General features: G+C 35.2%; 1 protein-coding gene across 2 annotated transcripts; it reads right to left on the reverse strand.

Annotated features, from left to right (window-relative positions):
* Positions 1-1,426: 1,426 nt before the first annotated feature.
* On the reverse strand, positions 1,427-13,307 carry c15h6orf136 (chromosome 15 C6orf136 homolog). Of its 2 annotated transcripts, none has more exons than XM_067411367.1 (7): positions 13,124-13,307; positions 11,698-11,943; positions 6,316-6,978; positions 5,925-6,013; positions 5,123-5,323; positions 4,975-5,044; positions 1,427-3,135 (listed from the first exon to the last, which is right to left on the reverse strand). In XM_067411367.1, the coding sequence occupies exons 2-7, from the start codon at positions 11,794-11,796 to the stop codon at positions 2,992-2,994; spliced, it is 1,266 nt and encodes a 421-aa protein (XP_067267468.1). In that variant the 5' UTR covers positions 11,797-11,943; positions 13,124-13,307; the 3' UTR covers positions 1,427-2,991. The 2 variants fall into 2 exon arrangements, with proteins under 2 accessions (XP_067267468.1, XP_067267466.1); XM_067411365.1 differs by having other exon boundaries at positions 11,698-11,947.
* Positions 13,308-13,912: the final 605 nt, after the last annotated feature.

Below are 13,912 nucleotides of genomic sequence, written 5' to 3' on the forward strand. Positions count from 1 at the left end.
GTTACCCATATTAAATGAATTTGCTTGCAATAATTGTAAATTAGTGAATTTTTTGGTAACATGGCTGCAAAAATGCACATAAAACAATTACATTGTTTTATACATTCAAAAGTTTAGGGTTGGTATGCCCCCCTTCCCCCCATGTTTTTGAAAGAAGACTCTCATGCTCACAAAGACTACTTTTATTTCAACAAAAATATGGTTAAAAAAAGTTATATTATTAAAAAGTAAAATAATGCTTTTCTTTTTCATGTGTTTTAAAATAGAATTTATTCTTGTGATGGCAAAGCTGAATTTTCAGCAGCTGTTACCATCACATGATCCTTATTATATATTTTTATAGATATATATATGTCAATAATGAAAACAGTTGTGTTGCTTACATTTTTTGTGAAAACCATGATATATTTTTGATATTCAGATTCTATGATGAATAGAAGGCATTTATTTGAAATGTTTTAACAATTTAAAAGTCTTTCCTGGCATTTTTGATCAATTTAATGCATCTTTGCTGAACAAAAGTATAATTTTTTTTCTTAAGAAAAATTCTTAGATCTTACACTTTTGAAAACAATTACCTCATGAAAATGCCTTTCTAAATATTTAAATGGAACAGAATGAGACCAAAACAGAAACCAAAAGACATCAACTTTACTACAGACATGTATTTTACTACAGATTACAAAATACATGCTTTAAAAAGTATTTTGTAACGTATTTTGTTAGATTACTCAAGCATTGTAAGCATCAAGCACTATATACTTTAGAATACTTTGGAATACTAATAGTTATGTAACACAAAAAAGGTGCGAGTTTTTATCTTACAATTCTGACTTTTTTTTTCAGAATTGTGTGACATAAAGTTGCAAGTGCAAGTTATAGTCAGAATTGTGAGATATAAACTTGGAATACTGAGAAAAAGTCATAATTGTGAGATATAAACTTGCAATTGCAAGAAAAAAAAAGTCAGAATTGCAAGTTTTTATCATGCAATTCTGACTTCATAACATGTCTTAAACTGTTTTAATGAATGAAATGTTCAAGGTGTCTGAATAAATTTTGGTTTGCAACTCATAATTGCTTATTTACTATAGTAAAAAAAAATGGTAATAAAATGACAAGATCTGAGTTAAACTGTCAGAAAAAATTAATCTTAATTATGTCAGATAACACTTGAGCAAAACATAGTCAGGTCAAAGTGTCTGAATAATTTTTGGTTCCAAATTTTTATAAATTTTACTGATAGTCCAGTATTTTTGGGTATAATATGTCACAGTTAACTTTATTTTGCTGTCCTCACTTAGATAAATGAACTATAGTGTCCTGCACCCACTAGTAAAAATATATCAAAAATGTCTGAATAATTTTTGGTTTGACTGTATCACCCAAATCTGACTTCATAAAACGCAATTGTGAATTTAAATCTCGCAATTCTGAGAAAGATAGTGTACCATAACAACAAAAAAGATTTAAACTTTATTAAAACAAAATTTACCTTATGAAAAATGCCTTTATTTGCAACTAATTTATTTAGAAGATCATCTAAATGGAACAGAATGAGACAAAAAAACAGAGAACAAAGGTATTAATGTCACTATGCATTTTATTTGTCATACAACATATTGAGGTTTTTGGGGTAATTATCACAGAACAATGACTCAGCCATGTTTTTATGGTTATGTTTCAACCTTTGAAACTGAATTGCACAGATTGCAGAGTGATAACGTTTCATGCCTTATTGTCCATTTAAAAGCGCAAGCACTTGAGAAAGATGTGTTCTGACTACTTGTGACACAGGAAGTCTATTAAAGTGTTTGGTCTATGTCTTTACCACAGGATGTTGAAAACAGCTATTGAAAGCATTCTTGTTAAAACACATTACACTTTTAGTAGGTGAACAATGTGTGTTTTATCACCCAAAGTGCACTGAAAGTCAAATATTGAACCAATGAAAGAAAAATGGACATTACTGAGTTGAACCGATCAATTAACCATGAGAAAAATTTAGCATCTGCAAAACTCTATCCTTAATAATGTACAGGTTATGATTTAATTTACATGGACGGCATGGCTTTTTAAGTAAGACCAGTGCAGATTTGGCAATGTTATTATGCAGGGAACTTATTAACTTATACAGTTTGATTTGCGCATTGAAAGCGATGCAAATAAGAAAGGTAAGGGCAAGCAAGAACAAGTCCAGAACAACTAAACTCTACCCTCAAAAGGCAGTCCCTGGCATCACTTTCCCTTAAAGGTCAAGAAAAAGGTAGCAACCCTGAAGACTTTCATTGAATTCTGCTACTAAATGAAACAGCTGCAAACAGGTTCCATTCTCTACAACATTTAAATCAATGCAACTGATGAAAACTCCAATGAATATATAAATACAAAAAATATATAATTATTACAATTTAAGCCGGTCAGTACTTACCGTGACCAGTTCCTATTAGACAACCACCACTGCTGATTTACTACTGTCAATGTGAGAACTACATCAACCCTTTTATCTGGCATGTGCTTAAAAGCCGTACAGTTTTACAGCCTCAGTCTCAGCAGAGCTGCCTGAATGTATTTACAAATGGCCTTGAATTTACCTACACAGTAATGTAATGGGTCATCTGTTAAGAGTTGTGCGTTTTTAACCTCCTAGTTAGCGATGGCTCAAATGATTGGCTAGTGGGTTATCCTGCCTTATAATGGAGTATATATTAGGCTCTGAAACCTGTTACAATCCAAACCAGACTGTAGAGGTAACCGATATCAGTTTGGTGATCATCAAATAATGGAAAGAGCGCACACAGAAGATTGTTTCAAGTGAGAACAGTTTTAACTTTTTTGTTCTTGTTCCTGCAAAAATTTCCTCCCCCAAAAAACGGCTTACCAACATCTCATTCACTCAACCCACACAATACAGCGCTGCATCTTTTTCAGTCTTTTTAATGGTGTGACCAAACACAAGTTCTTCTGAGCATACACATCCATACATCTGGCTCAGGCTCGGGCCTGTCGGAGGGAAGACAGTAGGAGTGGGAGCAGGTTGAGGGCGGGCCGGTGTTCCTGAATGCCCAGGGCAACCAGAGCCCCGGCCAGCACTGAGGTCACTTTGGGCAGCAAGGGGGGACGAGCCTCCATAACCTGCCAACATAGAAAAACAGTAAGGTTAATGTTAAGGTTAACCAGACGTGACACAATAAAGCAGTGTTTCTCAACCAGAGGGACTCAGTAAGGTCCAAGGGGTGTAATAAAATTAATAAATTATATTTATTAATTACATATTAATCAATTATATTAACATAATCTAACTCAAATCCAAATTAAAATGGCTAAAAAAAACTAAAAAAAACTATGTATACTGTAAAGAGTAGAGAATTAGTAGACTGTTAGGTTAGGGCATGGGTGTCCAAAAGTCCAAATCCGAATATGTGTGTATCCGGAATCTGATCTAAAATTACTGACATCCACATTGAGTATCGCAACAGTTCTTTCGTTTTCCAGGGTATCTGCAGTGGTTTCTATGGCACTGATGTTGAGTCAATGGAGGTGTTTGCAATATTTTATATTTACAATATTATAGGATTGCAAATTATATTATAGGATTTCAAACCACATATGAATGTAGCTCGAAACGGATAAGTAAATTAGTTTTGCCATTCACACTTGCAAAATCTGATTGGATTTCAATCAGATATGCACAAAAATCACCTTAGCTCCAACTCGCCTCAACCTGCCTCACCTGCCTGGAAGACCTTAATTAAGTGTGTTTGATTGGGGCTGGAGCTAAGTTCTGCAGGACAGTAGCCCTCCAGGAGTTGAATTGGATTCACCTGGGTTAGGGTTCAAGTTAGTAGAATAATTTAACATGTACTTGCAAAGTTACTTAAAGTCAGTAAAATATCTGTTGGGGGATCATCAAAATAAAGTGTTAATAGATACTAAACAGACTGTGTACTATTACTCTAATGACATGACTGCTAGTTGACATGTCGTTGTAAAGTAACTTGTAGTTAGTAGAATGTCTAAAGTGGACCATCGAAATAAAGTGTTACCAAACATATAGTTCTTGAAACCTCTGGAATTACAAAATGAATGGTCATAATAAAACTGAAGTAGCAACAAATTTTTTCATATTGTGATGTATAGCCAAGTGAAATGGATTATCGAAAAAGACAAAAATGTGCGGCGGGGACTTGGTTCTATGCATCAGTTGTTGATTGGATGTTGAGATGTGGGCGTTGAACTCTAAAGTGGAGGCAGATTAATGTGAGCTTGCAGTGATGGGGTTTAAAGGCCGCGATATATTTCAAGTGAAATTGAAGAATGTACTTTTGTGACGTCAAATCGAACAAAATCGTTTAGGGAGGTCGAAACAGCTTGCCAAAGTGAACTTTTTCTGAAAAATTTGCACCTTAAAACTGACATTGGTCTGTGGCGAACACGTAATGGGTAGGGATGTGGCTCTGGGACACCACCTTCAATCTTCTCCGATTCATTTTCTTCTATTTTGTCCATCGATGTCAGATGTCCGTGAGTGAAAAGAAACACTCAGAGCTGCTTTATAGTAGAAATTGAAATGTAATTCTAATTCAAAGCAACACTGACACTGTTATGATATTTTGATTAATCACTACCAGGTCAAAATTGCCCTACTGCCATCTCATTGGTCTAAAGTCTTGCTCCATATGTTTTGATTGTTTTTAATTATGTGCTATTTTGCAGCCTTTTTTCAGCTTTTAGTAAAGACAGGCGCTTTATTCATTGTCGTCTAGGATGATGTTGGCTCTGAAAATATGATTAATTTTATGCGCTCTTACTGAAAAGATATATTCATTTCTTTAAAAAAAAATCGTACTGACTTATGAATTGGAAATTTCTTTTCATTAACCCTTTGTAGGAAAGCAAAAAAAAATTGATCTTAAGTTTCAAGTCCTCTTTGATTCTGAATATGGAAAATATGAAGTTGCAAGCAAACCTCACCTTTTCAACTTTATGGCGGTGTATTCGTCCATCAGAGCCAACATAGAAGGTGGAGAATGCATCATATGTTCTGAAAAGAAAAACAAATAAAGTTACACAAAGACGAGTACAGGGCATGGCTTTGATAGGCTATCACAGCATGACTCACCTGTAGAGATGGCTCTTGTCTTTCTTGTAGAAGAACACCAGAATGGAGTGGAAGGGGAGGCCTTTGACTCTCCAGCGAGCTTTGATGGAGCCATCTTCTGGATGCTTGGTCAGCTTCAACACTTCCAGCTGAGCATCCGCATAGTAACACAGACACATCAATCGCCAAACTGTCAGAGTCAGCTGGTACACTACACGACCCCTTCAAGACATAGAAAAAGAAGCATATACCAATCAGCAGTGCTGTTTCAAAAGTACCTGTACCCTGGTAACAAGCCAAAACCAGTCAGTTAGCAAACAAAACCACCAATTTGTTTAGTATTAAATGTTTTGCTTTTTTTATTTAGTATTTCAAAACATTTTGCTTGTGTTTTGATGTGCAAGCAAAACTTTTCCAACATAAAAGAAAAATGTTTTGAGAACAAAACTTGAGACAATCAAAACATCTTGATGTAGCAAAAAACTTTTTTTTTTTTTGATGTGCTAGGAACTGTTTTGCAAACAAAACCTTTACAAACAAGAAAAAATTTAAACTTTTTGAGGAAACAAAATTTTAGCTTTGCTTGCAAAGCTTTTTTTGACGTGCTTATGTTTTTTTTGTTTGTTTTTTGTTTTATTATTGTGTTGGACATCAAGTCTTGTTGACCTACAAGCTGTAAACAAAAGTTGTTATCATTTGTAGAGTTTACCACCCCCATTAATTAGCAGTATGCAACCAACAGAGTTTGGAAAACAAGTGATGTGTTAAATAAGTGACTGTGAGGCCTAAAATCTAGAATGACATGCATCTAGAAACTCCTTACCTTGTCTTTGTGTTCAGAATACCATTGATGAACTCAACATCTTCAGAGTATATGCTGTAGTCATGATTTTTCACAAAGAAACTGGGCAGCTGAAACACAATGTGGAACCTAAACTATGAGTCAAGATTATATTGCAATAACTATTTAAAATCAATAATACAATAAAATCTGAAACAAAAATTTCAATTGTTTATCTTAAATAATAATAAACTAAATATTTCAAACTATATATTACTAAAAAAAAAAAAGCAAAAAAAAACAACAACAACAACAACAACTATATATTTCAGGCTAGACCAAATATTTTGTGGTCCTCCATATTGAGCATTATCATTTCTCCCATTCATTTTTCTACAAGTGGTCCACTTCATTCCTCTTAAATTCATCTTACCTCAACCCTCAGCTTTTCATACATCAGGGCCAGTTTCTCTTCATTCTCCATGTCTCTCTGGCTAGAACTGTTGTCCACTCTCTCAGTCTCAGCATGGCTGCAATGTGTGACATGGAGGGCTGGATAGAAGCTCTGCTTATCCTGTTCCTTTCCTGATTTTTCCCCAATCTCCGAGACAGACTTCATTCCGGGGCAGTGAAAGCAATAGAAGTGAGATCCCAACATAAACGGCGCAGGGCATCCCTCTGTCTCAAAGAGACTTCTAAAGGAACCTCTCTCCGTGTCTGTCCCTACCTTTCCGGTAATGCTAATATCATCCTCTCTGCTCCCATCAACAGTGGTTAAAGGAAAAAGCAAGTCAAAGGGTCTGATGGGTCCCAAGGCAAGGAGCTCACTTAGTTTGGCCGGCCCAACAAAGGGCACTTCCACCATAGTGTGCTGCTCATCGGTCTCACCGGGTTTGAGCAGGACACACAAGCTGACAGCCTCCTCCCAATCCTCCTCCTCTAGGTTGGCCGCTCGGTTTGGCTGGCATGCATGGTGGAAAGGATGGGACAAGGATTGTGGTTTAATAGACAGATATCGTAGACTGTTTGGAGGAGCCAAGGCCCATGATGCACTGCTCAGGGTCCTACAGTTGTCATTTAAGTGAAACTCGGTTGTCTGCAAATCAGACAGAATCTGGTTAGACAGATTATCGAGATAAACAAGATATTCACACATGGTTCAATGACCAATAAAGGTATCCAAAAGAAAGATGTTTAAAAATATAGTTTTGTGCCAAGTTCTTAGAAATTTACTTTTTGTATTCATATTGATTTCATATGGTTTGAAAAATCTTATAGCATTTAAGAATAAAGTTTCAATGTAATGACTTGAAAAATGTTGTGTGGTCTAACCATAAAAAAATTAAAATAAAATAAAAAAATAAATAACACACAACCAAGGCTGAATTTATTTGATTCAAAATACATTAAAAACAGTAATGTTGTGAAATATTTTAAAAATTAAACAATTAAAAGAACCTTTTTTTTTATTTTAAAGGGGTCATATGTTGCTTTTTAATGTTTTCCTTTTCCTTTAGTGTGTAATGTATCTGTTTGTGCATGTATACGATCTGCAAATTTACAAAGCTCATAGTTTCCCACAAAGCGATTTATTAAAGAAAACATTGACCCAGACCGGCTTAAAATTCCACAATCCAAGTCCTGATATTACTTCCTTAAACTTTCAGATCACAATGTGAAATATTAGCATAATGCCCTCTCAAAGGCAATCCTGAAAAGGCACGTAAAGAAAGAAGGCAAGGTTTCAGTGGTCTGAAGTGTTGTCGTCATTTCACAGAGACGCTGTGTGTTTAGATGCGAAAGGAGTTTAATCAGAGGTTATGATTTATTAATAAAGTTGTTGCTGAAGAGTACAACCCAAAAGTTTGCTTGTGCACATCACATTTTACATAGGACAGCTTCCTGAACCTGGGAGAGTACGACATCGGCTATATACAAAGACTACTTACCACCAGTATTGGGTGGTAATGCATTACAAGTAACTTGAGTTACTTTGCGTAATCAGATTACATTTCCAAGTAACTAGTAAAGTAACGCATTACTTTTTCAATTTACAACAAAATATCTAAATGACTTTTTCAAATAAGTAACACAAGTTATTTTTTCACATTTATTGACTGACAGCTCTCTTGTCCACATGTTGAGAGAAATAAAGTGCAGAGGTATTGTGTGCACTGTGTGTGAACATGGTTATTGTAGTTCTAGACTAAATGTGAGCATACATTTACTCATCTCACTTGCACGAAAACATTCAGTATTCCTAAAAATGAATAAAAACAGTGAAATGCAATCTCAGAATTTTACACAAACATATAATAATTAACTATATTAAATTTTAAAAAAACATTTTGTATTTACTTTATGTATTTAATCTCACTTTATTAGATTAGATTTCACTTTAGATTAGATTTAGAAATAAGAGTGTTGAACTTCCTTTTCCTGTATCCTATTCTTCTTCAATCCAGAATGGCAGCACAGCTGAAAGGTTTGTTTGAGCTGCACCCTCTACTGTACAGTCATAAATATGCTTCTCCTTCAACCTGAGGCTTATTCATTTCACTTTTGGTGTAAAAGGGCCTTTACATTTGCTTACTTTTTTGTTGTTATTAAAAAAACAAAGAAGCAAGCCCAGCCCAGGTGAGAAAAAGTAACGCAAAAGTAATGTGGCGCATTACTTTTCATAAAAAGTAACTAAAACAATTAGTTAATTTTTTAGGGAGTAACGCAATATTGTAATGCATTACTTTAAAAGTAATTTTCCCCAACACTGCTAACCACTGTGAAACGTTCACTGTGAAAATCCTGCTTGCAAATTTGGTTCCGATCAATCAGCTAGATCATCCGCATTTTCAGAAACTGATACAGTGAAACTGACAACATTATGATTAACTGTGTACAGATGCTTTAGAATCCTTGGAAGCTGAAGCTCACGATTATGGTAAGGAGCGTTACATTTCCGACTCACGCTTGAGGTGTTTGGCCAATCACAACACACTGGATCAGCTGGCTAATCAGAGCACTCTGAGACTTTCGAAGGAGGTGTTTTTGACATAGAGGAGCTGCAATAGTGTAAAAATGTTTATTGAACATTTAAGCATGTTAACCCAGTGCTTCCCACACATACACTGCGTTCCAAATTATTATGCAAATGACATATCAGTAAGATTTCAGTACAATACACATTCAGATTTTAGTTTTTCTAAGAAAATGTTTGTTTGTTTGTTTGTTTGTTTGTTTGTTAATTTATCCATGTCTTTTTAGATAACTGGTATCAATCTCAGACAAAATAATTTGCCAGATCTATGGAAACCCTACTTAGAGGTTGTTCCACATTATTTAGCAAGTCACAGATCTCATGCAATATTGGGAGGAAGAAAGATCTTTCTGAAGATGAAAAGCATGAAATGGTGCAATGTTGTGCAAAAGGCATGAAAACAACTGATATTGTGTGAAACTGAATGGAGATTATTGAATTAACATAAGATTTGTGAGTGATTTGGAGTACAGCAGATCTCGGTCAGATAAAGGCTTATTAATGAAAGTTCCTGTCAAAAAACATAATTGTATTAAAAGAGCAGCTATAAAAAAGCCAGTGTTGAGCAGCAAACAGGTATTTGAAGCTGCTAGTGTCTCTGGAGTCTCAAGAAGCTCTCCCTGCAGGCTGGCAGTTGTGCGTAAAGATGCATTTCAGCAACTCCAAACCAAACCTCACAAAGAGAAACATCTACAGTGGGTGTAAAAATACATTTTCAAACAGTTTTATTGCCGTGGTGTTTTTTTGCAGCATGGGATAGTGCATAGTGCATTGTACAATAGTGCATTGTACTATGCACTATCCTCCTTTTTAGACGATAGCTGAAAATGGCAAGTTATGAACTCCACAAAAGTCATTTTAATACCCTCAGAGGCCCTATAGGAACCTTCCATCTCACTTCCCAATATTCCAGCCCAAATTATCACCCGCCAGCTCTTTGCTGACGTCACAGTCTTGTTGGAACGTGGTGGCCATTCACCAACCATCCAGAAATCCATCCATTTAGACCATCCACTGTAGTACGGCATTAGTCAGTGAATAAAACTATGTAAAAATGAGTCTTTATGTGTTTCTAAACCCACTGTAAACATTTCTCTTTGTGAGGTTTGGTTTGGAGTGGCTGAAATGCATCTTTACGCACAACTGCCAGCCTGCAGGGAGAGCTTCTTGAGACTCCAGAGACACCAGCTCAACACTGGCTTTTTTATAGCTGCCCTTTTAATACAATTAAATTTTTTGACAGGAACTTTCATTAATAAGCCTTTATCTGACCAAGATCTGCTGTACTCCAAATCACTCACAAATCATATGATAATTTGATACTCTCCATTCAGTTTCACACAATATTAGTTGTTTTCATGCCTTTTGCACAACATTGCACCATTTCATGCTTTTCATCTTCAGAAAGATCTTTCTTCCTCCCCATATTGCATGAGAACTGTGACTTGCTTAATAATGTGGAACAACCTCTAAGTAGGGTTTCCATAGATCTGGCAAATTATTTTGTCTGAGATTGATACCAGTAATCTAAAAAGACATGGATAAATAAACAAACAAACATTTTCTTAGAAAAACTAAAATCTGAATGTTTATTGTACTGAAATCTTAAGATATGTCACTTGCATAAGAATTTGGAACGCAGTGTAGACTTTACTTGGGCGGGCCGCCCACATATAATAACGGCCGCCCAAGTATATTTGGAGACACATTTTTGCTTTTATTATTTTTATCCTCTTATACTTTTATATCCGCGCAAGATAATGAAACCATCCACGATCGATAAACTAGTCGCTTCATACCTGCTCGTTATGTGTGCGTCAGAACTGTTTACTCCCACTGACATTCCCACAGGCACTGCATTTTGCAAAGTCACAAGGCGGCACTGTTGCGCGTTCTACAAGCTCGCACAACAGTGCTTCAGTCTGCTTCAAAGTGATTCTCAATCAATGAAAAGCTCAGATTTATGCCAAGCGATTGCTAATGAAGTTGATGAATTATTACAATGTCTACTTTATGGCCTTTATATAAAACATTTTATACGATTGTAAGAATCTAAATGATCAGCCTGCAATAGTACAGACATTTCAAAATAAGAGTACCTGTATATTTCGGACTTGTTTATAATTAAAAGTCACACGCTAAGTTTTTTCTTTTTCTTTTGGGCATTATTGGTATTTTGGTTACACAATAAATTGTATTTAATTTGATTTCCATTTAATTCATAGTAAATTATTGTAGTCTCCGCCTCAGGAAGAAAAGACTAAGAACATTATTTGACACATATATTATTCATTTTATAAATTTTACTAGTAAAATCTGTGTCCCATTCACTGAGAGAGACACTGTATGACAGCAAGGAGAACATAGGAAAAGGTGAACCATTTAAATGCTGTAATTTACAATGCATAATAATACTTAATATTAGTATGTAATTAAGTGTAATATGCCATGTAATTAAAATTAATTTCAATAAATAAAAATACTGTTAAAAATCACACATTATTTGTTTGTCACATGTAGTAGACAATTTTTGTGCCGTGGGTCGCCCGGCTACCACCGCAAGTATATTTCAAACCTGTGGAAAGCACTGTAACCTATTCTATTACACCCAATAATCAAAATAATGAACTTTTAAAATAGCTTCATACGACCACTTTAATGTTTTAAAATGTAACTTCATTAAGCTGGATTTTCAGCATCGTTACTCCTGTCTTCAGTGTCGCATGATCCTTCAGAAATGATTTATTTAAGAAACATTTCTTATTATTATCAATTTTGTACCTGACATAAATTCCAGCACTGTTTCGTCATTGGTTGCCTGCCGCCATGGTTCCTGACACACCCCACCCAAAGAGAGACACCCCCTCTGCACACAGCCATTCAAGTCAGGGTGCTGAGGCAACCTCGATGGAGTCTCAGAAAGATGACATCATCAAGCTACTCAAATAGGAGGAAACGTGAACTCTCCCATCCACTGCTGCCTTTGGTTACTCACTCATTCACAGTGCAACTGCAGTCCTTCAAAACCTTGCTAGGACAGAAAAAATATGACATTTAAAGACATTCAGGTCTTTACATTTGCATGCATCTGGCAGATATACTTAACCGAAGCAATTTACAATGCATTCATGCTCTACATTTTCTCAGTTTGTGAGTTTTCCAGGAATCTAACCTATAGTATTACTCACACTGCTCTACTACTTGAGCTACACTGCTGTTCAAAAGCTTTGGGTCAGTAAAATTTACTAATGTTCTTGAAAAAAAAAAGTTTTTGTACTCACCAAGGCTGCATATATGATTAAAAATACAGTAAAACAATAGTGTGAAATATTACAACAAATTAAATTAACCATTTTCTATTGTAAAACATTTTAAAATTAATTCCTTGTGATGCAAAGTTGAATTTTCAGCATCATTACTCCAGTCTTCAGTGTCACATGATCCTTCAGAAATCATTCTAATGTGCTGATTTGCCACTCAAGAAACATTTCTTATTATTATCAATGTTGAACACAGTTGTGCTGTTTTTTTTTGTTTGTTTTGTTTGTTTTTGTGGAAACCATGATACATTCTTTTCAGGATTATTTGATGAATGCTGTATGAACAAGCAGCTAAGTAATTTAGAGTGAGTGGCAGCAGCAAGTGTGGGACAGAAAAGGTGCAAAAGCTGAACACAACGACAGTGTCTCAAAAAACCTATTCAGCTGCCATCCTAAACAGCACTTTAGAGCGTCTAAATATGCAGCAGGCACCTATGATGGCCATGCTGCATTTCTGGATGCCCAAAAATGCCTTCTAAATGCAAGACCTTAATTCAGAAGTAATAATGAAAAATAACTGAAGGAGCTTAGTACGTTCTGTTGTTCAATAATCTGTTCGAATTAAATAAAAAGCCTCGTATCGTTTTGCATTTGCTAAATATACTATATTTACAGTTGGGCAGGTATTTCAGTGATCAGACGTAGCCTGACACATGAACATCACGCTTGGGTCACACTTTACAAATCAACACTTTCAACCCAGAGCTGACAATCCGAGAAGTACAATACATTCTTTCCAAATCGAGATACTGTACGATAATAAAGAGGATAGTGATTCTGTTGAAAGTGTTTCCTGTCTGAGTTGGAAAGATAATAGTTATTCTGTTAGTCTTCATATCTATACATGTCAGTCAGTTAGCTGTATTGCTGGTAAATTAAATGCATACCTGTCCTCAAAGAGTCAGCTTAAATGCTGTAGAGTGTCAGCTCACTGTTCAGAGATGCCAGAGTGTATCCAAATCTGATTGACGCAAACTTCTGTGTGATTTAGAAAGAATATGAATCTGTTTTTAACGTTACACAAATGTCACTCTCCTTATGTCCTTGCCCAGTGCCAGTCTGAGGCACTGCGCATGCGTCCACTACCTTCTAGAAGCGTAATCTGCCTGTTACAGCGGCATCCAGTGGCGGACGCGACGTACTGCAAGACACTCACGCCCGCTGTGAACTATGGCGGCTTTTTCTTTTCAAAATAAAAGTCTGAAACGCAGGACAGTAGATACAAAAAACTGTATATTCCGATGTATGTATATTATTCAGATTTGGATATTATTTTCTCAGTGGAATTCATTAAATATTATATTATATTATATTATATTATATTATATTATATTATATTATATTATATTATATTATATTATATTATATTATATTATATTATATTATATTATATTATATTATATTATATTATATTAGGCCAGGTTACACTTCATTTTAATAAGTACTTGTTATAGTGTAACTGTAATTGCACCAATACTGAGTAATATTAATTAACATGTACTTACTGAAGGGTTAGGGTTTGGTTTAGGGATAGCTGCTTGTACTTGCAATGCATAACTTACTGTTACTACCAAAGTAAGCACATGAAACGTGTAACAAGAACACTAAAATAAAATGTTATATTATATTAATTTCAATTCCTGATTTTTCAATTAAATATTTAAGCGTTTTAAATA

This window comes from Chanodichthys erythropterus, chromosome 15 (assembly GCF_024489055.1).
Source record: "Chanodichthys erythropterus isolate Z2021 chromosome 15, ASM2448905v1, whole genome shotgun sequence".
NCBI classification, from domain to species: Eukaryota; Metazoa; Chordata; class Actinopteri; order Cypriniformes; family Xenocyprididae; genus Chanodichthys; species Chanodichthys erythropterus.